Below are 26,595 nucleotides of genomic sequence, written 5' to 3' on the forward strand. Positions count from 1 at the left end.
GTCGTTTTTTAAGAGTTTAAACTGAAAGGAGATACTGAAATTGACTGTTGTCTAATTTTGATAAGAGAGAGAATGAAATTTCAGGTAACCAACAACTAAGACAGATATTCTCCACTCACAAAATTCACAGACCTCGTTCTGACATGTTTCCCTCTGTAGTTCTAAATCAAAGAAAAAAAAAAAAAATCCAAATGCAGCCCTCCCAAACCAAAGCTCTGAGCATTCTAAGTGTAATGAATAGCCAACAATACAAGTTTCTCCTAAAGTCCATCTGGGTTTGCTGAGTTTGACTGGTTGTCACAAGTCTTGACCACCCCTGTCTGAGCAGACATCACATCCAGCCATGGATTAAAGAACTGGGGAGTCAAAAAGCAGTGGGTATCAATCTATGGTCTGTCTTTTGGGTGCAGAGAAATGATCAGAAAGCAAAACTATCACAGTACAGTCATTAAGAATGAATCACAGGGCACAGCATCCCCACAAAAAATTCATCTCAAAACAGTAAAGACCAGACTCAGAGAGCTAGCACGGTTTGGGAAAGTAATTTTTGTCCAAGTCTCACAGACAACTCAGTCCTAATTTCCAGCATCCAAAATCCCCTGGTATAACTCACACAAACACAGCAAAACCTCACTGTGCACATCATCCTATAGATCATTAAGCACACCATGCTCCCCTATGGAATAATGCAGCTTTGCTTCACTCATCATCTATGATTGCCTAAGAATTATTAATTAATATTATTTTTAAAGAAATTTTAAGTCTCACTGGTTTTTCTGTCTGTGTGCTGTGCAGTATGTGACCCATGAACTCCAAGATATTATTTAGAAACACATATTTCATTAGGAAGCACTACTGTGGTGTTCATCTCCCTCTTTATTACTTCTAGAAAGAGAATATGAAATGAGTTTTATTGGGCTGCCATTGCCACTTGCCTTGACCCATTTTTATGAGGGCTCCATGTTCTGCTCTTTTGCATTTCATTGTCATTTCTAAAATACTTATTCCCTCCTATCCCTCACAAAATTAAAAAATTAGTATTTAATTTACTTCTATGGCATGTTATTTTCTGCATATTTAAAGAGGGATCACAATGTTTGCAGCGAACACACAATACAGAAGAGCTTTCCTAAAGCTTTTTACTGTGCCTTTTTTTTATTTACTAATGTTCCTCCATGATTTATGATCCGAACTATTATATATTGCCAGATTTGTCTAAATCAAAGCTTCTGAGAAATAAAAGGGTGGATAAATAAATAAAAGGGATGTCATTTTTAAAAAGTGACAAAAGTAACAGTGTATCATAATGCAACATTTGATTGCTCTTAAATAAGTATGTACCTACCAGCTTCAGCAGATCAACCTGTCAACTTAGAGAAAATGAGAGGCAAGGTTTCCTCATTCTCTGAATAAAAAGTTCTTTGCTGCAGTGGTGGCTCACTACTCCAGAGAACCATCTTATCCACCCAGACACTCCAGAGACAGCCTGATTCATGGCCTTCCCCATGGAGTCAGGTTTCTCTGCCCCAGCAATTAACAATGAATTAGCACTATATTAAAGTGCCAGGCAAGATGGTTACTCTCTCGAGTGGTCACCTTGGACACAGCAGACAAATAGTGGGAGAAGGGAGAGAAATTAGATTTACTGTGTCCCAGCATGTCTGTAACAAACACGGAATCCCTGGCTGGCAATGGGAAGCAGCTGTAGGCACTTGTCAGCATTAACACTCTAGAAAGGTCCAATGCCAGCAAACAGCCAGGGAATGGTGGGATTTAGCAAGGGATGGAAACTCAGACAGGGAATGCTCACCTCTGCAGAGCAGGGAGCTAAACACAGAAGCACAAGGACTGCTTGCTGCAAGAGATTACTTTGCACACCATTAAGGGCCAGGCCAGGCCAGATCAAAGGGCCAGGATCCCACTCCTGCTGGCGGTGGTGGAAGAGGATGAGAACACAGCAAAAATGTAATAATGGTTTCTTTCCAGGATACCCTCCCACCCTCCAGGAACCTGTGGCTCAGGCACTCTGTAATTCAGAGGTGATATCCTTATGGTACCCCACCTAGCAACAACCTCACTGCTCTTCTTAGCATCACTTTGCTATTACACCACATTTCATGGAATGGAGGGAGAGCCTCTTAAGGGACACCTCAATTTCCTTAAAAACCAAATGAGAGGCTGTGGCAAGCTCAGCCTGCATGCACAGCAACATGTAGGTGTAGCATGGATGCTCCATAAACAGAGTGTGAAGGAAAATCCACACTCCAGCACGTCCATATGGTCACACCCAGTGCTGCCAGAGAACACAGCCATGTCACAGAGCTCCACAGGGCTCACATCTTATGACTCTTCAGCACAATAACAAACCAATCAAGTGTGCAGGAAGGAATTTTTTTAAACACTCAGCTTCCACTAGACCTTATTTATTTCAGAAACAGTAAAATAATTGATTAATATATGGCTGATGGGAAAAAATTAATGGACGAGAGAAAAATTAAAATGTTTGTTTTTAAAACCCTGAATCTAAAGCTAAACAGCGAGGTGCAGGATAGTAATACCAAACCAGTAAAGACAAGAACCTCTCACAAAGGAAACAACAATCCCTTAAACATGAAGAACCAGCCTGGGTCCAGCTGATCTCCTACAGCACAACTGGCTCTTGCCTGAGCAGACCCTGCCTTTTAGAAGACAGAAACCATACCTGGCCTTGGAGTAATTCCCTCACTGAAGTGTCCCCAACCCTGTACGCAGCAAGTGAACTACACAGAACACATCACAATGCTATCTTTGCCATTTCCAAGAAGCCATACTGAGGAAAAGGCTGCAATATAGCCACATCTTTTGCCTGGTCATGCCTCTTGTAGCTAATAGTTAGATATTCTTCCAGGTCTGACAGGGGGATATCCCCTGCCCAGTCAGGGTTAAGTCACAGTGGCTGAGAATTCTAGCAGCAGTGTGGGACAGCCCGTTTTCAGGCTCTCCCAGTCTCTCAGCTGAAGGAGCAGGAGACTCAAGCATCAGACAGAAGTTAGCGTACACACACCTAAGCCATAAGAGCAAAGAGAAAGATAAGCTGGGCAAAGAGAGAGAACAGAGGTAAGATCCTGCCCTGCTTCTATGTCTTAGCTCTGCACCTGCTGTTATTCACAGCACTGCTGCTTGTATCTTCTTCAAAGGACTGTCATTTTACTATCAAGGCTGCAGGTAAGGGCTTGACTTACAGCACACTTCTCACCAGCAAACCTGCAAAGCAAAGTAGGTCGGTGACTGCACCTCCTGGATGTTTCCACCCCCTGCTAAAATGCAACCAGGCACTGTGGCAGACATTCTGCACCCACCACTGCTTTGAGAAGGAAATGAGAGTTGCTTTCCCACTTTACACTACAGGGGGAATTTCAGATAGGCAGAATGTAATTACTTGGCCTGGAGTTCAGCCAGGAGCAGGGCCCAAGACCCCTACCCTTATGTAAAGTGTCACAAAATCTCCAGTGACTGCAAGTGTGAGAACCTCAGCTTTACATCTCTGGCTGCTGTCATTGGTTCTTCATGGCTAATTACCAAATAGTGACCCTTGCAGCAAAGCTAAAAAACAAACCTTGCTTCTCGAAACAATTCAAGTCCCAGAGACTGAAAACTACACAAAAATTACTTGGTATCTTTTGACAGTAGGGAGCAGGTGGACAGCAGGGCTCCTCTGTATGGCACTGGTAGCATGTCACTCAGAAACCTACTGGGGTTTTTGGATGGGCAAGCACAGTTCTAAAATGCAGCACCCCCAAAACACAAACCTACTGTATCAACTGCATACCAGTCTCCAGAGTTTTACTGTATGTAGTTGCCAGCTGGTTCCATTTATTTTTCTTCATTTTTCATATTTTGACTGTAATAAATAATTAATCCATGGCTTTGTAACTTGCTGACAAATACAAATGCACAGCATTCCAACACAGTGTAACGTGTCACTCACAAGAGCCAACCTGCATGATGCAGAAAAATGATGTGCAGAAGGCTTTGGAAAGTAGGCTAACCATCAAGGTCACTCACAAGATCCCAGGAAAAGATCCTTTTTCTCTCCCTTAGAAGATATCCCCACTTGCTGTGGGCATCAGAAATGGGTTAATATGTTCAAGTTCACAGAGGCCTAGTTGTCTTCCCCCATATTAGCTTGGCCTCTTCTGTATCTGTTTGTAGCTTCTTACTTCCAAGATCCCATAAACTTTTTGGGACATGGAAGACAAAACTGGCTAAATTACTTAGAGCATTTCACCTTCTTTATAGCCCTGAGAACCTGAACCCCAGGAAACAAGTATTTTTCATTCAGGAAAAGACACAAAGGAAAGCAAGGAGGAAGAAGTTAGCAGAAGAGACAAAAGAACTAGGTAATAATTAATCTGAGGGAGATCTACGTTTCAGATGGGCAGGACAACAAGACAGAGAAACTTCTTGCCTTTAGAAAAAGGTGACTAGATAGCTGGCAGCAGTGGCAGCAGCACAAGAGCAGCAACAAAGAATAGAGGCTGAATGCCAAGGTTCACAGCAAGAGTAGCAAAGCAGTGCAATCCACCATCAAACAATGGGGAGAGTGAAAGTGGGAGGAGGAACAGCAAGATTATCAGAGAAATGCACAGTACAAACCACCCCCAGAGTGGTCATGATGCCTTAAGTTTTAGCTTTCATATTTTCCAGATTCTGCACTGTATTAGTATATAACTGTGAACTTCATATAAAGTGTTAGCAAGTTCTCTTCACAGTTTAGTTAGACAAAACCATCCTTTTCCAGCCTAAGAACCAAGGACAATGTTACAGCTTCAGGCCCAAAAAGTATAAACAACAGCAAGTTGAGGAGAGCAGACTGGGAGGATGGGACTCCATAACCTGAAGCTGTAATTGCACAATTAACCCCAATATGGAAATGGACCAAAACTCATAAAAGTGTGAAAACTCATGACATGCTGTCCATCTTGGGTATAGCCTCGGCCAGGCTCTTGTACTGCCCAAGGTGTATTCTTTGAAGACCTTTTTAATAAATATCTACTTCATTCCTTTAACACTGTCTACCTCTGTTCTAGGTAACCTCTCAAGGCATCAGTCATATAATCTGGCATCCAGTGAATCGTACCAAGTGCCAGGGGCTGAACTGGAGGGCTGAAGGGAAGAAGGGCTGCTGTGTGAAGGAAGGTGTTGCCTCAGCTTTTTAGATTGAAGAAATATTTCCTGAGTCTCTCTTGACCATCTGTAGATGCTTGAGTTTGTGACATGCATTAATAGTTATTGGGAACACACACTAGGCTGATTTTCCGTCTGACTTAAGCTGGAACTTCAAAGAAGAGAGTCTATTTTCACTTTGTTTTCTGTACATATATTTGTATTTATTTATTTCTCATTCTACTAATAACTGAGACAAGAGTGGAACAAGGGTGTACCAACCAAAAATTCATACTAGTCAGAAATGTATAGAGGAGCAAAACAATCCCAATGAGGCTGTGAAATGAAGGCTCATTCCTCACAAAATGCTCACCATGGTCATTTCAGAAGTATTTTTAAGTTTCAGTCAATACATAAAAAGCCTGTCACCATGTTGCACTCTTGAAAGCCCCTTTGTCACCCCAGCTCTCCCACACACACACCCTGAGGAAGCGCTCTGACCTGCACAGGCTCAGGTGTGAGCTGGACCACGTGCTGCATACGCTCGCTGTGGTGGTGTCTGGACTCCTCCTCATAGATCACATCCCTTTCGTGCTGGGGAAGGTTCAGGAAGCGGCGAATGGTGCACAGGTTCTCCCAAAGGGTGCGGTTTTCCGGGCTGGGGTTTTCTTTCCAGCGCAGCAGCTCACACAGCCAGCCCTGCAACGGTAGGGTCAGTGCAGTCAATTCACCGAGCACCGAGGAACCAGATGTGAGCGGAAGGTCAGCTCGACTTAAAGCTCTGTGCTGAAAGTTTTGCTGGTCTCATCTCACACATAAACCCCACCACCCCAAGCTGCCTTTTGGTCTCGACAAATCCATGATATATTCTATTTCATGCAAGTTGGAGAAACTGAAACAAGCAGCAGTGCTCAGCAAAAACCAGTGTCTTGCCCCCATCATATTCAAAATGGTCAGATATAAAAGATATAAATATTTTTCCTACAGAAAAGGAAAGATGACACACAGATGCATCTTCACTTCCATTTCAGAGCCCCGTCATTTCTCCATCCAAGTAAGAGAGACTTCCAGTTCCTGAGACTTGCTAACAACCCTCACTGTAACCTGCAGCTGCAGAACCAGAAATTCAACACCAGTCCAAATGTCTAGTAGAATATACTATCAAGACTTCTGATTTGCTGACACTATGTTGCACTGACTCCCCCAGCTCTGAATCCCACTAAAATTTTACATTTTTAAATAATAAAAATTAAGAGAAGATGCAGCCTCTAGCATCTAACACAAAAGCAGAAAACAGGGTCTTGCAGATACCAGGCAGAGGTAATTCTAAATCCAACTACCAACTGTAGTAAGAGCAGATTTTATTTCTGCTGTCTTGTTTGAAGGTTAGTTTGAAATGCCTTTAAAAGGTTACTGCTATATGTAAGGAGCTGTAGGACCTCTCTGCACAGGGACTGACTGCTCAGACCTCTGAGGTGAAAGCATCAGCACTCCAGGAAGAGGAAACGACCCTGAACGCCAAGGGCAAGGAGAGCCCAAGGGCAAGAGCAGTTGGGGCGAGGACAGCCCCGCACGTGCAGAGCGCGACCCCGAGTCCCTAGCAGGTGAGCCAGGGATCACGGCTGCGGCTGCTCCTGCCCGGCGTGGGGGCACACCAGCCCTGCCCTGCCCTGCCTGCCAGCAGCCGGCCTGCTCGGGGCTGGGGACAGTGGCTCCCCTCCCGTGCCTGCACAGGAGACGCAATGCAAATGACAGAAGATGAGAAGATAATGCCGAGGATGCTGTCAACGCGCCTTACTGACTCCTGTCAAAATATTTTACCTAGTAGCTTTATAACCCATCATTTTCAAGCTACAGCTCAGCATTCTGACACCATTTTGACAGGCACCTTACAATACCTAAAAGATAGCTTGATCAATGTTAAAAATGTTTAGTACAAGAAGTAGCCAAAATTGTGTTTTTCTGAACAGTGACCAGAGCAAGCTGAACAGCCAGGTTTATTACCAGCCCACAGGGGGGCTTTTTGGTATTGCTTTTTTGTGTAACAACTTGTAAGCCATTGACAACTTCTACCGTGCACTCTAAACCCCGTGTATAATATCATAAGCCGTTGTTTGTCTTACTCTCCACTGTGTCTTCTGCCTTCACCCCCCCAAAAAAGGCAAGATTTGATTATCTCCGCTGCATCAGCCAAGACAGCAACACCAGCTGTTCTCATTGTGCAGCCTCTTCCTCACGGCCTACATGTTAATAACCTGATCATTCCATTTTCTCCTTCAACTGCCGGCTGCAGCACAGCGAAGAGACAAAAACCCAGGCCCATCTGCAGCAGCTGTAGGCACTGAACTGTGAAGCCACCAGGGATTTATAAACTAATCTGTAACACAACACTGCCTTGTTTTTACAAGTGAGAGGCCACATTTGTGCAGACCTGATCTTTTCTTGCAATAAACTTGGAGGGCTGGGGGGCAGGGGGAGCAAGGATGAAAACAAGATATATAATAATTTACTTAGGGGGAAAAAAAACCTCTGTGTCATATTTTCGAGGTGTTTTGATTGGTATTTGGGTAATCTCTCAGCCAGGTGAAGTCTGCATTTTAATGTGGTTTGGCCACATCTCTTACCCTCAATTCTCCTCCTTCCACTGCTCAAAAATCCTCCAAAACTTTGTTTCTTTTAGAAAATAAAATCTCACAGCTCCGCAATGTTTTCTCAGGGGTTCCTCCATACAGAGAAAATAGTTTTTGAAACAGAAAATAAACCATCTGTAGAAAAAAATCAGCTCCTGTTGCTCCCTGTTTTCAGTGATCTGAGTAAGTCTCAACTGAACTCTTCCAAGATGTTTCAAGCAGGTATGTTTAACACCTCCTGGCAGATGCTGCAGTATGGAGACCCATCATGTAACAGAAAATACAGAATATTGCCCTGCACCTGGTGGAGCTGGAGCCCACTGCTGGGCAGGCCTGTGGGAGGATGAGGTGCCTGGCTCTGGCAGAACCCAGGCACAGCTTGGCAGGGCCACCTCCCCTTCCCAGGGCTGGACCCAGCAGCCCGATGGCGACTGCCGCGCTTTGATTTATCTGTCCCGTTATAATCAGCGCTCATTACAATCACTTAGAGCAACACTACAGGCCTCATTATGGACTAGGCACTCGCTGCCATTAGTCTTTAAGAAGGATAGCGCTCAATTTGCCTGGCAACATGCGAGGTCCTGACCTTGGAGCTATTAGGGAAAAGATTAGACTGCAGTGTGACCATGTGTGCAGACATGAGCAAACCAAATTAATTTCTGGCAAAGGGAGGCACCAGGCAAGGACCCTGCCATCCTGAGGACACCTGAGAACTTCTCCATTCCCCAAAGGAGATAAGCTAATGGCACGTTTAAAGGAGCCTGGTTCTGAAGGTGAAGCACATCCGTGGTATTTAGAGAGATATTAATCCAGTTTCCCCACAAAGTATTTGCTTGGCTGATCAGATTAAGGGATCTAGCCTTCAACAGCACACCCCCACCACAGCAGGCCCCAAGAAATCTGTGATACTTCACAGCCTCAGACATATTGCACCATGTGTACCCAGCTGCTACAATAATTAGCTTATGAATGTATCAGCTGGTTCTGTGATTTTTATAAATAATAACTAACCTACAGAGCAGAAAGATTTCCACGAGCCTAATATTAGCAAGAAATTGCAAGGTGTGCCTAACTGAATTGTCATTGTGCTAAATGCCCTGTCTTCTCTCACGTTGTGTGGGACTGGATCTCCCCCAACACCATTTATAAATATTTATTTTTGCAATGTATTTGTGTCAGCTTTCTTCACAAGAGCCATTATTCGCTCACCCCCACACGTACACAAGCATACCCACTGCGTGCATGTGTACACTTATCAGCATCAAATCTGTCCTTTCACTACTCTTTTTCTATCCTTCCTTCTCTTTATTCAAGCCCTCATTCAAGACCCTCTCTATCCATCTATGGGGCTGTTTATTAGGCAATAGCTTTGACTAATACGTGAGAAAACACACTGTGCCGCAGCTTACTCACACGTTCTTTATGGCTGCAAGAAACCGCCTTCCCCATGCACAGATGAAAAGTCTGCATCGGCTTTTTAAAATTATTTATTTAAATAATCTTAGCACGCCATCCAAGAAAGTTTTGCAGTACCAGGCAAAAAAAAAAAAAAAAAAAAAAAAAAAAAGAAAAAAAAAAGTGTAAATGTCAAATAAAACAGTGACAGATGACAGTATTCTCTATTGAATAGCACCGTTTCTTCGTGCATGTTCAATGAGAACTCATGAATTATTAATACACAAAATCTCCTTTTACTGTTAAAAATCTCAACTTGGCATTTTTTGGTTACAATTTTTTTATTTTCTTTTATTTATTTCTTTGGGGTCTGTGTATGTTACACAGAGCTTTCCAGGAGAATTACTTCATTTAAGAAATGCTAACATACAGAAAATTTTGGAGCTACAGCCATTCACAGTGAATTTTCATCTATAGCTACATTTATTGGCATGAAGAAGGAAAAGTGAAGGAGACACTATCTCGCCACCTTTTCCCCCACTCATCGACAGCATCTGAACTCACTGCATTACCAGTAAATACAACTTCTGTGAACATATTCTGAAAAGTCTAACAAATAACACACCCCTCCCCAGACCTGTAATACTCCATGTTTCTGGTCCTGCCTCCCCTGCACATCACAGGTCTCGCTCCACCACACAAACAGCCCCCTCGGCTGCCAGAGATACCAGAGAGTTTGATACACACCAGTGTCACTATGGGTGGCAGAATCCAACCCTTAATGTCAGCTTCTAAGGTTCTCAAATGGGAATGTCTTCCATTAAAAATAAGAGGAGGAAAAGCAGCTCAATTAAAGGATACTTTTGGCTCTACATTCAGGCACACCCAGTACTTGTGGTTACAAGGAATTCTGCTCAGAACTTCCTTCATTTCACCCCAAAACTTCTAGCGGCATTGAGAATGCAGCCCAATTTAGCTCATTAAAGAGAGCTGCAGAGAAGTGCTGGCCTCTATTTTTGTTGTTCTCATGAGACAAGATAAACATTATCTAAACATCTTGTTTGATTAAAAAAAAAATCATATTAATGTCCTATTTTTAACCTCTCTCTCTGTCTGTCTTCTAATCAAATACACTTCCACATAGCTAAGCAAACAACAACAAAAATCTGCAGAAAGCCAGCCATTCCCATTGTGCTTTTATGCTGTTAAAGAAACAGCATGCTTAGAACACCAAAGCATCTTTGGCACCCTCAAACGCCCTGAAGGGCAGCGAGCTGTGCAGCAATCCTGAGCCATATCCTCTGTCACTTATCCCAGAGCCCTGTTCAGCAGCTTGACCCTTTCACTTTTGCTGGGCTTACCCTGGAGCAGGGCAGCCAGATGTACCAGACTACAGTAACGTCAGTTTTTCCAGCACTCAGTGAAGGTGTGCACAAACACACTGACCCCAAGAATTGCTTCCTGCAGATCTGCTGCCCTGCAGTCAGCCAAGGACCAAATTTCTGACCAAGGACAAAGAAGGCACATGGGAAGAGTTCAGGCTCACAGTCATGCTGGGGTACAGGCCCATGTTTACACTTTGCCAAAAGCCACTGCAGGAGGTGGCAGTTGGGTGTCCACGGTGACTTAGTCACAGGCAGCTGTTCTGCTTTGAGCACGGATAAACCTTGCAGCTTAACTGACCTTGTGTTTCCTTGCACTTACATTAAAATTAATAACAACAATAATAATAACAACAATACAGCCAGTTTTCTGCACTGACATTTTCTAAGGTCTCCAGTGAAAGCATGAGTAGGCAAATGAAGAGTTTTTAGTAAGAGTGATTCAGGAATAAATCTCAAAATAAATGTAAAAGGCCGTTTCCTCACCCACATCATCAGTGCAGAAAATGTCAACATATGTGACAAAAAGGAAAAAAAAAGCAGCAATGATTGACGCAAGTCTTGAAAGATTAATAAAAAAATGCACTCCTCAGAGAAGGCTCCCTTCACATGTGGGATCACAGGAGTCCTCTGGACAAACTTCCTCAGCATCTCTTCTCTCTGTTTAGTTTGGGACACTACAGTGCAAAATGAGCTAGATAATATTCAGCTCTTGTTCTTTAGTCGCCAAACTCTCCTACCATGAATCCAATAAGTGTCTATTAAAATAAATAAACCCCCTAATGATTCAAGATAACCTAATCAAGAAAGCTGAAATGGATAAAAGACTAACTGTAATGGAGAGTTCTGTCATGGCTTCAATGAATTCTTGATGAGGGCCGGGGGAGGGGGACTGAACCTGAGAAGCTTTACTCAGAGAATTTTGATACAGTTCAAGGTTAATCACTCAACAGTCTGGATTTTCTGAAATGCTTGGTACTTTTTTTTTCCCCAGAAAATGCAAAGCACTTTCATGAGGAGTAGTTTCTCACTAGCCTCATAAAGCATGAAATTATTTTTAAAAAAATTAGATACATGAGCCCTGAAGTACCCTTAGATTCATGGGAACACCAAATCTGCTTACATCTCTTGGCCACAGAGGGAAGGATGCTGTGCACTGAGGATATTTCCAGTATTCCAAGTTCAAACTAGCTTCTCCTCACACTAGAGAGGAAGTGTGGGCTTGTGGTTAGGGCAAGCAGCCCACCATCAGCTCCCAGGTCTGCCAAGGACTTTGTGAGCAAAGCCCCAGCTCCACAACTGTCCCTTATTCATTCAGCTGCTGAGAAAGGCCAATGCACTGCTGCAGATGCTGTCATAAAATCATAGAATAGTTTAGATTGGATGGGACCTTTAGAGGTCTCTAGTCCAACCCCCATGCAATGAGCCAGGACATCTTCAATAGGTCAGGTTGGACTCTGAGCAACCTGAATGTTTCAAGGGATGGGGAGGCATCTACTATTTCTGTGCACAGCCTGTTTCAGTGTTTTATCACCCTCACTGTAAAAAGTTTCTTCCTTATGTATCTAGTCTGCATATACCCTACTTTACTTCAAAACCATTACCCCTTACCCTGCCACAACGGGTCCTGCTAAATAAACCCCATTTAAGCCCAAATAAACCCACTCTTGAAAGGCTGCAATGAAGGCTCCCCGGACCTTTCTCCTGTCCAGGCTTAATAGCTCCAACTCTCTCTGCCTGACTTCACAGGAGAAGTGCTTCAGCCATTTGATCATTTTTGTGCCCCCCCCACCCCGGACTTGCCCCAAAAACAAGTCAAAGTCCTTTCTGGGTGAGGGATCCCAGAGCTGGATGCATGCCCCAGATGGGATCTTACTGTGGGCTAACACCCTCCTTGGCCAGAGAACTGGCAATGAGGCAGGATCTTGACATGAAAAAGGAAAGTGGAGAGGCAAGGAACTGTCATAGTGATTTCCATCCATAGGCCTGTGTTGGTTTTGTTTTTTTTACCTGAATGAAGGGCTTTTCTGCCCCCAAACTCAAGTTTATTGTTAGTTTGCTTTCTTTTCAACAGAATAAAAACACAACCCAGAGACTGACCTTTGGTAGCTTAGTATTTTTTCAAATGTTGCTCCAAGGGGTCTCTCTTGCTTTACTCTGGTGCAACTGGAATAAACTCCAGTTTCTTGAAAATAATTTCAATTTCAAGGCTGTACTTTTTGTTTTCACTGAACCGGTGAAGGTTCCATTTGCCCTTCCCAGGGCTGATCCCCCAGCAACGTGCTTCTCCATGCCACCCTAGGCTGATTAAGAAGAATCTCTTGCCCTGGGAGAACTGTGGGAAGTTTGATCTCCATGTTCATACAAACTCTGCCCTCCCTCAAACTGTCAACAAGGTATCTGTCCAGCTGTGCCCATTATTTATTTTGGTTGTCATGTTTATTATGAACAGAACTACATTCCTAAATCCATTTTGCAAAGACTAAGAAAAAAATGTCTGCAGAGCACAGCACAGCCTCTGACAGGATTGTCACTAGCAGAGGTCAAAGGGGTGATGCTGCTGCACATTAGAGGCACACAGTCACAGTGGAAATGGTTTTCCTGAAGTTCTACTGTAGAGCAGACACAGAACTGAATGTAGAAGCCAGTTGTAAAACCAACAATCCAAACCTGCAGTAATCCAAGGCCAAAGTCTCTGCCTTCCCACTGCTCAGCTCTGCATACACACAGGCCACCCAAACCTCTCTGAAACACCACACTAGAAATCTGTCTTCTTGTGAATTAAATGTAACCAGGGGAGCCCAAGTTGTAGACTGGAAACCAAACCCTAGTGCTCCAGCCATACTCAGAAACATTCCCAAAGTGCTAATACAGGTCCTAGGTTTAGTCACTGAAAGGGCACTAGCAAGCAGCACCCCCAGACAATCCTGCTGTCCATGGGGTACATCCCTAACAGCTGGCAACTAAAATAGGAGAGTAGCTTTGGAGGCTGTGCTGTGAGGGCATTGAGCTCTCAGCTCCTGCTGGCTTCAAAAATACAAAGGGATGCACAGCACTTCACAAAGGCTAAAAAATATCTAGATATAAATTGCAAGGAATAAAATGCATATTAAGGTAAGTAAGTGATGAATAAGCCAGTATCTAAAATGAACGGCTTGAAATCTTTTCAAGGTGGAGTCCTTTAGAGAATTCTCACCGTACAACCTTGGTTACCTCCATGAGGCCCTGAAACTTGTCTTTATGCTGACTTGCAAGCTCTGTGATTTGTAACCTCTGATTCTTGAAACTGCCCTTCTTTTCAGTTGCTGAGACTCTGCCATGACTTAAGAATGAAGATGGTTACTTGTTAAATTAGAGGTCAATTAACTCCACCAGTAGATGATGCCACTTGCAATAACTGTTCTCAGTGGGTACCACTCCTCCTGTACAGAGACAGAAGAGGAAACGAAGCCTCCGTTGCCTCTGGATATTCTCTCGGGTACATGACATACAGCCCTGCATATAAAATGTCAAAACATCCCTGTCGGAGATTCACTGCCTGCTAAAACTGTGAAGATCTCACAGCACCGTGGATTGCTGTTGACAGAACAGCAGCGCCCAACATAACACATGCCTTGTTAGCAAACTGGAAGCCTCTCAGTAGTCTGGGGTGAGGGAATAATAGAGGAAGCCAATGCAACACAAGCCAGGCCTGTGGAGAATAGCAAGTGAACGAACCTTGGCGGAGAGTCCAAGCAAAGCCTCAGACTAGTTCTTTTTTCCCCCCTTTCAAACCCTCTCTTCTGCAAACATGGGCAGTTTTCAATGAGCACTTCCCACCATGTAACTCAGCTGCTGAAATCAGAAGCATTTTCATCAGAAATGCCCAAAACTGGCACAGCTGGCCTGTGCAAAACACTGGGAGCACCCAACTGCTAGTTTTCAGACAAGCTAGACCTAAGGCTGACCATGACACTGTGGCTCTCTCCCATGCAAGCAGCTGTGCCCTTGCTTTTGGCACTCCTCCGGGCCACAGAGCTCCCCAGCCACAGGAGGGACACCACAGGCACACCAAGCCAGGCCAGGGGCAGGCACATAGGTGGGCTTTGTGGCAGGGGGAGGCCCCGTACCACTGGGGTTCTTGGCTGTGGCTTCCTCTGTCCCTGCCTTCCAGTGCCCCCATAAACCACTTTCATGCTCCAGCAGAGCGCTATGACATCTCAGCATGGCGAATGCCGGGCCATCCCAGGGAGCCGGCACTGCTTTGGCAAGGCTGCGAAACAAAAGAAACATCAGCCTCAGAAACACTTCTTTATTCACTGCTGCTGAAGAAACAAAACCTTTATGTGCAGTAACTTTGCTTTAAACAATAACATTTGTGGATCCTGCTCTTAACCTTTTGCATCTGGTGTTCAAAATCTGCCCTGGTTTTTTTCCACGTGAAAGACTACAGATCTTATTTTTGTTTTGGCGCTGGTGTGCTATGCTGCCAGAGAAGTGCACTCAAGCTGGCACAGACCAAAGCTGGTGAGCCACCCAAATTATTGTTGGGTGGTTCAGTCCCTCTCTATTTCAAGAAGCCTCTGGGTATAATGACAGGAAGCTTGCAGGCAATTTTAAGCCAAACCTCAGAGAGGCTGGCATTCGGTCTGTGTTAAACACTCCTTATTAAAAGCTGTCCAGTCCGGATTCTGGGTGGAACTTTGATATCTGCATGGAGTAAAGAATAAGGGGCACGTTTGCAAAATCAATTGTGCAGTTTTTATATTTACTGCACGTTTACCACATATGTCATTTATTACACAGTGGAAAACCGTTAAATGCACAGTAGTTGTGCCAAGTGGCATTATGCTTTTAACAGCTTTATTCGTTTAACAGCTCCAGTTCTCATTATATTTTGCCATGTGGTACATGAGATTTTTATGCATTTAACAGTTTAAGAGGGTTCCATGGTATTTTCCTTTTATGTTTTTCATACTGAGTCTGGGATTTGGTTTGGGGGGTAGAGGGACTGTAACCCCTGTACCTTGACAAGAGAAAGCAAAAGGCAAAGAAAATTAATGATTAAGTGAAGAAGGAAAAATTAATCAGATCTCCATGTTTCAGGACACAAATACCTGTAACAAGGACAAGGCTTTCCCGTGTGTTTTGACAGCCTTTGATGCTTTCTTTATATGCCTTTCAACCACTTATTTTACATCTACTTTAATGACTATAATGTTGTTTCCCTGCACAGAGGGAAATGTGTGTTTTTCAGAGTGCATGCACCTAGACACTTCTATCCCACTCTCTCATTGTCACGTGCACATTTGTGCCTTTTTTTGTGCATACTGATGCCCTCTCCTAGCTGAACTGAATAATTTCATCCAGGATCAGAAGCAGCTCTTTTCACTGAGTAAACAATTCTTTCCAACCATCTCCAATCCACTTGCTGCCCTTCAAAAAGATTCTGTCTGTCCTCCTTTCCACAAAATCCCTTCTGGTGCATTATATTTTTTTAAAGAGTTGGATGAAATTTTTAAATTAATGGATTCTCTTCAAGAATTTCACCCCGACCTAGGTTTGCCCACATATATTTTTTACATCCAAGGTAGAAATGAATCCAGCAGAACTCACTGTAGTGCCTTCTCATGCCTTTTTGTAAAAATGATTGGATCCAATGTGAATTATTCACATGGCAATACCGTATGCAGCACATACAATGTGCTAAAAAGGAAACACCTGCCTAATATGCTGTTTCCCGTTGCCTTCCCTCAGTTAACCACTTGAGAAAGCAATTTCATTAACTGCTGAATGAGTAGGATACCACCATTTTGAAAGTTTCTTGTCCTACTAGCAGAGGTGTAAGTTATATACCACACGTGGGAAAAGACAAACATGTTTGTACAAAAGGGGAGAAAAAGCTTGGCTGTGAACTGACTCTTTCCTTGGCCTCTTTTAAAAGGGAAAAGGAAACCACTTAAGCAGGCAGAAGTCAAAACATGACAGGCTCCCCAGAGATGAAAATTATTATTATTATTATTATTATTATTATTGTAAGAACAGATGTAATTTTATTGGTGAGAGGAAGAGTTGGATCTAGTCTCAACCTCAGAGTCTGCTTTAAAAACAAAACCCCAGAAAGCCCCACAACAATGAAATTCCCTATACCACTCACCTGACTTTTATTGGCAGCCACTTTGGCAAACAGAGCTTGAGATACCTTGGCCCTTTTCATCTCCTGTTGGATCTCATCATAAATGGCAGCTGTGATGTTGACGTTGGCGCTGTCCGCCTTAATGGGGAGGTCTGTTGTTGGTGTCGAGGTTTTGGCCTACCAAGAGACCATGAAAATAATAATTAAAAAAGTGCTGCTTTCAGCCCAGCCATCTGTGCAGAAATTATCAAAGGATTTCAGTCAGCTGATGCCAAACTGCATTAGCTACAGAGGGACACTTCCTGTCCATTATTCTAATCAGGTTAATTGTGATTGGAAATAATTGCAGTGCATTCCTATAGGACATGCAAGGCCCTGTCAAGTCTCCCCCTCTCCCTCTCCCAGCATGTTTACTGAGCAGCTCAACAACAGGATAGGTAGCTGGGGCACTGGGCTGCAGGCACACGCTGACGCTGGCTTTGCCAGCCAGCTACTGCAGCACAGCCACCAGGCTCTACCTTCTCCCCCCTCTCTAAAAGTGGCCTACACCTTGGAGGAAGAGCCAATTCTCCCAGAAAAAATGAGTAAATGGGTAGAGGTCTCTAAATAATAAATTATTACTCAATTTAATGCACTCCCTCAAGTCTCCCTCATCCTTTATTAAAACTATACGTATGTCACTTGAGTATGTATGGTTTCCCAGCCTTATCATCATTATGCTAGCCAGACAGTCACCTAATTTCACCTAGGAAATCAGTGAAAATGAAAAAAAAAAAATCATTTCATAAAGCTGGGCTTTGGCATGCCTTTGATGTGCTGCCCTCATTCTCCTAAACTCATATTGAGATTTTGTGTATTCCACTGCACTCCTTTTAATTGAATGATTTCCCATCAGCTTCTGTGACAAATGAAGGACAATAACGGACGCTGCCAGTACTTTCCCTGGGCTGGACTACCCCTGCAAGGCTTCTATCAATACAGCTCAGAAAACTGCTAGAGGATGTGGATTTTAAAGCCCCTTGGACTGGTGGTCCCCAGAATGCACTGGCAGGAGAGGGAGTCAGGGCAGTGTGATGTTCACTGAGTGCTCCCAGCACCAGCTGCCCCTTGGAGACAGATCTCATTTACTTTCCTGGGCTCAAAGAGGAGAGATACCAGGGCTGATCACTGCAACCCTTACACTTTTTAAGGATAATGTGGGTAAATGATATAAAATCTCTTTTTTGTCCTGAGATGTAAGGATCTTAGGAAAGAACACAACCTAAATAGCAATGCTCACACTTCCCAATAGACCCAAATCATAAACCCCAGTGACACTCATATTTGGCCCAATTATGAACCTTTTCAGGTGGATCCTGTTTTTGTGTCAGAGTTGAAGTCTGCTAGAGTACATCTAATGTTAATTTTTAACTAGGCAGACATGCCCAAAAGTTTATTTGTTAATAGGAAGGTTAACTAGGCAAAACCAAACCTTCCGAACTTCTGTTTTGTTGCCCTCCAAATCTTCCTCTTCCTTATATCTCTTCTGTACTGAGGCCACATCAGTAATGGAGCCAAAATCCAATCAAGACAATAGACTAATCACTCTTCCTTATGACTTCTAGATAAAGGCTTAACCAACCTATAGCTTCTCCCTTTCCAGGCTCAGCAGGCACAGCTCTGGGCATGTTCCCTGCCTGTCATAGGCAGGACACACGCAGAAAGGGTGTGAGATTTTCCTGTTCCCTAAGGCCAGCCCCATGTGCAGGCAGAGGCAGCTGGACAGCAGCTGGGGCAGAGCACAGTCACCATGCCCCAGGAGGCCAGGGCTGAACCACTGCCATCCACGGGCCATGAGCTGGGTACAGTGCAACACAGGGACCAACAGGCACACCCCACTCTGAAATTCAGTGTTTACAGATATATGTGAGTTAGGGCAATTGTGGGAAATGTAAGAAAACAACAAAGAGTTCATGGAAAGGAAAAGGACTGTCCAAGTCTGTCAGGACTGATTTAACGGAGATTTGTCAGGTATAAAAAAGTCTTCCCAAGCACTGAAGCCTTTGGCTGGCACAGCAGCTGAGGTCACCATGGCCTCAAAGGCTGTTATGGATGTCCAAGATCCTGAGAAGAACAAAATTAGCATGTAAAAGAAAGATTTAAAATATAACTCCATCCTGCATGGATCTCCTACATTTCTAGGTCCACAGCCACATGTCAGGAAAAAACCTGTCCTGCACAGCTTGAAAGCTGTACCATTTTTTATTTAATCATCAAAATAGGAAGGGCAAATACCAAGCAAAAGTCACTAAAATATTTAATGTTAAAGGCCTAGATTCAAAGCTGGTCTTGATGTTAAGAAGTTTGCCACTATTGAAACATCTTATTGCAAACAGTGGGGAAAAAAAGAAAAAGTGTCTGGAACCACAGAGCCAGAGAACTGCAACCCAGCCCATTACTGCTGGGGTTCTGTGTGCACACAACAACTCTCAACAGCTTAGAGCATCTTCCCCACAGCAACTGTACCCCGTTTTCTGGATCAATCTCTCATTCTCACCATGAGGCAGGTCCTGAGACAAAAGGGTGGCTTGGGGCTGGCTCAGGCAGAGAGATGATCTGGGTTAGTCTGCATGCCCCTACACCTGCCTGCAGGACAGCCCCAGCACAAGCCTTTCCACAGGTATCTGCCATTCCTCTCCTACCCAGCACAATCAATCCCAAAAGCATTGCTGCAGATATTGGTATCTATGGAAACCATGTTTCCAATTGCCATTCCATCACCTTCTCTGGCACACTGACACAGTTCCTGCAAGGCTGGTACAGCTCCTACCACTGCTGCCCCAAAGCACCCTGCTGCAGGGTAGGTCAGAGAGCTGCCTGGGGAGCCGAGGCTGCCGGAATCACGGCGTTCCTGCGAGGACGGCATTTGTCTCGTCAGAACTAATACCAGGCATATGGGGAAGCGCAGTAGCCGTGCTGCCTGCCCAGGAGCTGGGAAGAGCCTCATTTGCAGAGGTGTCCAAGTTGTCAAAACAGCACCTGTGCTGACTGGTGCTGGCCCTCTGAGGGCTGGGGAAATGTTACACAGCGGGCGCAAGGCGAGCATTGGGTACACAAACCTTTGTGTGAATGCTCTTGCTGATCAAAAAACCTCACAATATTCTATTGGATTCTTCAAGCTGAAATAAGGCAAGTATGTGCTGGTTTATACTTCTAGAGTACGGTTTTCTAGCAACATTTAGCTCTTACAAAGGCAGGCAAAAATTCCATTATTTTCAATTATGTTCTAGCTGCAGCTAGAACACGGGAAAAGATGGCATATTTCAACACATGAATGAAATGGGGCAAGAGATCCAGTTTTTATTCTCACTAGATTGCATGTAAACTCTGATTTCCTTTCAGTGCTTGATTCTAAGACAAAACCTACTGCAACAAATACAAGCAGGAGTAAGCTAATCCTTTAATGAATCAATACCAATGCAGAAAGTGGCTACACTGTTTAAATAGTAAAATAGTGTACCTGCTATTAAAATCCCTATATATTTTTATTTTCACTTAAAGATAACTAAAAAAGATAAGGAGCATACAATGAGTTTCCCATGTAATGAAAATTCAGTGTCAAATTTGAGTTGGCAGGATAAGCTTGCTCTCAGTGAAAACAGTCCTTTATATCATTTGTTCAGTGAAGTGCACCTACACGTCTGGGTTAAACTGAACAATCCCAACAGTTTCTACAAAATCAACACACCTTCCCTAAGGATGGTCAGTTTGAATGTAAAACTTAACTCCCCCCAGCAGTGCTTGCTTGCTTACTTCTAGCAGCTGTGAATTCAATGAGAAGTGATCACTGATATTATTAGAAAGGTTACAAGGGCCCATTTACTAAAGATCAGTAAAGTGTTAGAACTGACACATCATGTCTGTACTGTTAGAAAGTTCAGACTCAAGTCAGGCAAATATCCTGACAGGAGTTCATCGGTAGCCCTGTGCAAGCACCCTCACTTTGCAGAGTACACATGTGGGACTGCATCAGCCTGGTACAAGGGGGGATGACTATGACAGTGTAGTTTGTGGATGCTCTTTCTTAGGGCAAAGGAACAACCTACCCAGGGAAGAGTGGGTGGCAACAGCACGTTAATAAACACATGCAGTTAAATCAAGGAGATAACAACTGCTTGGAAGCTCTAAGCATCATCTTCCTTCCCAGCACACTGTCCATCTCCATTCCCTGTACCTCAAATATTTACTAGTAAAAACCTCTAACTCAAGGACTGTGATTTCCTATACAGAATATGAAGCACAGTATTTTCTAACATCTATCTAATGCACTATCAACCTCTGTTCACTAGACACTTTTTATGGCAACATATATGAACCAGAAGCCCTGAAATTTCCTGTATTCTGAAGAAGGTAATGGACACAGGTAAAAACTACATGCACTGTCCTTCCGTAATACATTCTATAATAGCCATGTAATGGACATATATCAGCAGCCTGTATGTAATGCTTACATCCACTCTTTCAGGCACTAATGTTACATACTGTTTTGCATTCATGGCATTGATTAAAGACAGAATAATCATCACAGTCTCTTGCTGACATCTACTAAATGTCTCTTAACAGCCACTCCAAAACCTTACAAAAGATTTTCCACAACTCATCTGGGCAAGGGGAGGAACAGACAGGGGAAGGGCGGAAAGAAACTCCTTTCCTGGAATTATCTGGACGAATGGGGAGCAAGGGACTGCATCTTACCTGGGGTGTTCTGGAGGAGCTTGGGCTGCTGGCAGCTGAGGACACCATGCTCACATTTGGGTTCATACTCCTCTCTCTCTCATCCTGATAGATACGATCCCGCTCCGAGTCAGGCAAGTTGAGGAAATTCTGCATTGCCCGTAAGTTCACCAGCAGGGACTGGGAAGCTGTCCTAGGGTCCTCTTCTTTACGCAGGATCTCTGACAACAAACCCTGGTTAAAAAAAAAAAAAAAAAAAAAAAAAAAGAAAAAAAAGAGAAAAAAAGCCAGTCATGCGTTGATGGGTTTCTTTGGTTTTTAAAAATTTGTTTAGTGTAACCAGCTGGGTTGCAATACTGAGAATCTACATCAGAATCTCATGGGCTCTCCCTGAGGGGATATTTTGTAGGGAAGTGTTTGTCTTCTGGGGGCTGAGGTTTATTTTAGGACTGTCCTATTCTGGCACAGTAATAAGCTTCTGAGTACGGAGATGCTGGATAGGAAGGTAGGTGCACTGGTTAGAAGAAACTGCAGTTATCGCCAGGTGCTCGCTGCAAATATTTTAGGAGCTGTTAGATCTCTCTCTCTCTTTTTCTCTTTTTACTTGAATCTGGGAACACTTGGCAATCCTGTTCATCTTTGACAAATCTGCCAAGGTTGGTAAATTTAGTTTCGACATTTAAACAGTGCAGGAGGTTTATAAAGAAAAATGCTTGGCTGGGTTTTGATGTTACAGTCCACTCATTTCAGTTTGGACAGTCATTTCTGAAAGGAGAAAAATGAAGCAATAATAAAACCTTAGAATCTAGCTTTAGGGATTTAACTCATTCTTTCATGCCTCATTTTAAAATACCACAGGCTTCACATTGCAACTGTGAATGAACACCATATTAATCCAGTTTTTACAAAAGCCATTACACAGCATTTCCAGAAAATAAAGAGTAAAAAAAAATAAAAATTAATTGGGACAGATGAAAATGTCATTACAAGAGGCTTAAATCTAATTATGGGATTAAATTTATGCGTAAGAGTATGCACTCCTACTTAATAGTTCCACGGATTATCTAAAAGTTAAAGGCACAGCACACAGGGCTGGATCAGGGCCTAAAGAAACTACCAAGGACACAGTGTGTGCCACCAGCTTCCCCCAGGTCCCCCCTCATATCAGACACTTCACAAACTGGGACTTCATTCCAAATAGCAGCAACAGCAAATTCCTGAACTCTATCTGTTTTAACCTACTTGTGTGCAAGGAAGCAGAGAGGGAACATTTCTGCCCATCAAGGCTACTTATATCTTAACGTAACATATCACTATGATATCAAAACGATATCTTACGTTAACATGCAATTCTATGTGCTCAGTATTTCAAAAGGCTATTCTGCCAATATGCTTTCCTGAGCCATCTGACACTGTTCCCACTTCCCTCCTGTCACAACCCCGCGGCTGTCTGCACCGCTGCTCCCAGAAATGCCGGCCACAGAAGCAGTGGGAAATCCCATTGGAGCTGGGAGGGCTCACCTTGGCCTGCTCTGGGAGAGGAGCAGTTCAGCAGGAGCGTGCACAGGGACCCTGCAGCCCCTGACACGGCCCTGCTCTGGCTGCTGACACCAGTGTTTTGCAGTTAGTTCACAGCCAGGACCTAGGCAAGCTGCTTCCCAAGGACAGGCAAAGTTTACTCCTTTCTTGTCATAAAAACGTTACTAGAAAGCAACCACATACCCCAAGCCCTGTAATATTTAGTTCTCATTTATCTTCTTCCATATCAGAGAGCCTCCTTCAAAAAGCCCTGCTAAAAGCACTGTCACTACCATTGGCCAATTAAGCAAATGTCAACATTTTTTGTATATATTGACCTTATTTACCAGTCTTCCTGACAAAACTGACCAACAAATGATGGACTTGTATCTGCATTTATCTGCTATTAAACACCTATACTAAAATACACATGTGAAACCTCTACCTCAGCAGAGTTTATACCACAAGTGCTCTAAGCAAGCTCCACACACAATCTGAGGGTAGGCTCCCTCTTTTCAGCTCCTCATCTACATAATCCAGCTGAGACACTCCCAATTATATTTTTCTGCAGTGGTAGTGTAGGCACCAGAAGGACTGCAGCTAGGAATGGAATCATGGTTAGCACCACTCAGAAGTGGGATGTGAGGGAGAAGCTGGCTGGTGAAAAAGGTCTGCTCTCTGGGAAAAATTCTGAAGAAGTTGCAGTTCTGGGCTGTCCTCTGGTGTTTTGTGTGACCTCAAACAACTGCATGCTCATAGCTGGCTTCTTCTTCAGGGTTTGCCATCTCTCAGAGAAGCTAAGGACATTTTGAAAAGCTTTCTGAAGTTTGACAGACTCATAGGCTGGGGGAGATTAACCAAAAAAGGACATATAGGAGCTTGAAGCCACAACCTGCAGGATTCCAAGACCGATGCAAGTCTTTATTAAAATTTTCCCCTGAAGTCAGTGAAAAATTCTTCAAATGCAGTAAATAAAGGAAATATTGGTTCCACCAATCCTCTAAATTTCTAATTTCCTGTGTCTTTGAAAGGATATATATGTAAAACTTCTTTTTTAAAGAAAAACTCAACTTCAAAAATTAATGAGTTTAGTATGAAAGAAAAGGACCTGAAAGCTACTGGAGCTAACTCTAAGAGTTTTTTCTCCCTCCCATTTTAGCCTCACTAAATTTATGGTCCAATTTCAAAAATGGAGAGCAGAAACATATGTGAAAGCATGCCAGCAATTACTTTTCTGTGCAGTCATTGACTCTGTATGTAAATCAGACCCACAGGTACGAGTGGCTTGGTCGTGGCACTAAGAGGTATCTCACTGCCTGACATACCAACCCTAGTGCTTGAAGGCTCTGATTTATCACCAGAAACATCTTATCATACGGTAGATTTGGTGTTCACGCTCCTGCTTCCATGAGGGTCTCATCCTGACCTGCTACAGGGACCCAGTAGTATTTTGCAGCACTACTGTTCCATCAGCAGGCTGGGAGCCTCTCCTCCTCAGGCTGACACCTGCTCCAAGGGGGAATCGCTGCTTCCCCAGCAACACAACACAGCAGCCGCTGGCAGGGATGAGCCTTGCTCCCCGTGCCCTGCTCCAGGCCCACAGGTAGGAAATCTGGCTGCCAAGAGGGTTTTTCTGCAGCTCCCCTAAGTGATTTGGCAGCTTAGGAACCATGTAAACAGCAGGAGAGCTAATAAGAAAACTGACTCATGAGGGACAAATCTCGTATTCTCCTGCAACTGAAGATAAACAACAATGCCAGTGAACAGCAGCAGTAGATAGCTGACTGATAGGGGAGGACAATAAAACAAAGTGTCTTGAGAGCAATAACGTTTACAATAATATAATTCTGAGCTACTGAAGTATACGCAAACTAACCAGTGAGCAACATTATAAAAAAATAAAGTGATATTAAATAATCTGTTCAGCCTTTTTGTCACCTGCAACAAATTAGGCTTTCAATATGCAAAACATCTTCCTTCCAGAAAAACAAATGATCATGATTTCATTTAATTGTAATTTAATGAGGCATAATGTATTTTTTAAAGTGATATACACCAGGTGTGTGGTGAGGAAACTGGCCCAGCCAGACAAACCCTACTGTTTCTATTTTTGAGAAAACCCTAAAGGCAGCCAGAGAACTGTTTTCATTTCTACAAATTATGTTTCTGCTGGAGGGGGTGAGGGAGGGAAACCCACAGCATTCATAGATTTCTTATAAAATTCCATTGGCTAAATTAGCTCATTCCAACTTACTTACATCTCACATATTAAAAAATAAAAAAACTGGCAGTCTGCAGAGTAACCAATTCTGCAAACCTAAAAGATCATCTTCAGGGACTAGAAAGTCTCAATATGACTTTAAATAGCCAAACAGATCTTCTACATAGAACACAGCTCCCAGGATACATTTTAGGACATGTAGCTTGATAATATCTTTGCTTTTCCACTCCTCTGCATCATTTTTAAACCGGCTGCTGAAGACGCAACTGATGAAGTTTAATGTTCACACAGGCTGTGCTTGCAAACGAGGGGTGTGATCACCCTGAGACAAGGGCTCTGCACAGCCTGGTTTACCCTTGGAATTTGCACTATTTTTAAAATTACACACTGGATCCGTAACTGACTTTAAGAAAATAATACCTGTGGTGGAGAAAAAAGCACATGTCCAATCAAAACAAAAAAGTCACTGAATCTATTTAAGGCAGGAGTAATTTTGACTGTGTTTTTTTAAACTAGCTGAAATGCAGTCTCTTCAGGCCAGCAAAGTCACTGTCACACTGGTTTGCTTTGCATTTATTCTATGAAACCCCATTTGCGAACTTCTTTTATTAACTACAGGATTTCCAGGACAAACAACCCAAACCTCACTGGCACCTAATTTTTTAAGCAGCTTCTTACAACGTAGAGCGAATGTTATTCCAACTGACTCTGATATCCAGTGGACCAACTGACCAGCCTTTGAGGCAAACACAGGCTTGACCAATGGTGGTGAGCAAAGCCCCTGTGCCCTCTTCCCAAAGGGCTGCTGCTGAGGCCTGGAAAGGGTGTCAGTGAGATCTCGGTGGGACAGCACACTGCACCACCAGTGACCAAAGGCAGGACAATACTGCAACTGGAACTTTTCAAAAGCAATGTGGATGGGGTGAGGCAGTGCTGCTGGAGCACAGCCCAGGCACTCGTGTCCAGGGGACAGAGGAGGACGAGGGCCATCAGGCAGCAGGACACTCCCAAGCACTGGACAAGGCCTCTCACACATCAGGTTCAATGCCTTGGACAGAAGTCACACTCTTCCTCTTACAGACCTAAGCCATTTGACTGCAAAACCAGGCATTAGTGTTAAAAAGGTTCAGAATAGGCTTTGGACAATCAAAACATTGGCCAAGACAAAAAATTTAAATAAACCCAACTAATGTGCTAAACCTCAGTTTATATGTTCTGTATAAGGAAATTATATATATGAAGGACTGAAAAAGCATAAACACTTTTTCAGACTTTCAGTCTATTTGTGCCTCTCCATACTTCAGCTATGGCCAAAAGCAACAGAGAAAATGCTGAAATACTAGAAAAATATTGCTTCTGCAGTGCTTAAAGTTCCAAGTACTTTTAAGCCCTGCACTTGTACTGACAAGTCTCAATAGAAAAGCTATTCTGCTTTCCTTTAGGGGTAGATGTGACCCTGAGTAGAATGAGAAAATT

At 43.4% G+C, this 26,595-nt stretch overlaps 1 protein-coding gene across 4 annotated transcripts in view; it reads right to left on the reverse strand.

Moving 5' to 3' along the window:
- The window catches only part of SATB2 (SATB homeobox 2), a 130,972-nt gene that overhangs the window by 19,635 nt on the left and 84,742 nt on the right, over positions 1-26,595 (reverse strand). For all 4 annotated transcript variants that reach the window (XM_083864629.1, XM_083864630.1, XM_083864627.1 and 1 more), the window contains 3 exons: positions 21,402-21,614; positions 16,689-16,844; positions 5,647-5,844 (listed from right to left, as the gene is read on the reverse strand). In XM_083864629.1, the coding sequence (XP_083720755.1) occupies positions 5,647-5,844; positions 16,689-16,844; positions 21,402-21,614 (567 nt within the window). The remainder of the gene's footprint in view (positions 1-5,646; positions 5,845-16,688; positions 16,845-21,401; positions 21,615-26,595) is intronic.

The sequence above is a fragment of the Zosterops lateralis genome (assembly GCF_965231275.1).
Source record: "Zosterops lateralis genome assembly, chromosome: 7".
Taxonomy (NCBI): domain Eukaryota; kingdom Metazoa; phylum Chordata; class Aves; order Passeriformes; family Zosteropidae; genus Zosterops; species Zosterops lateralis.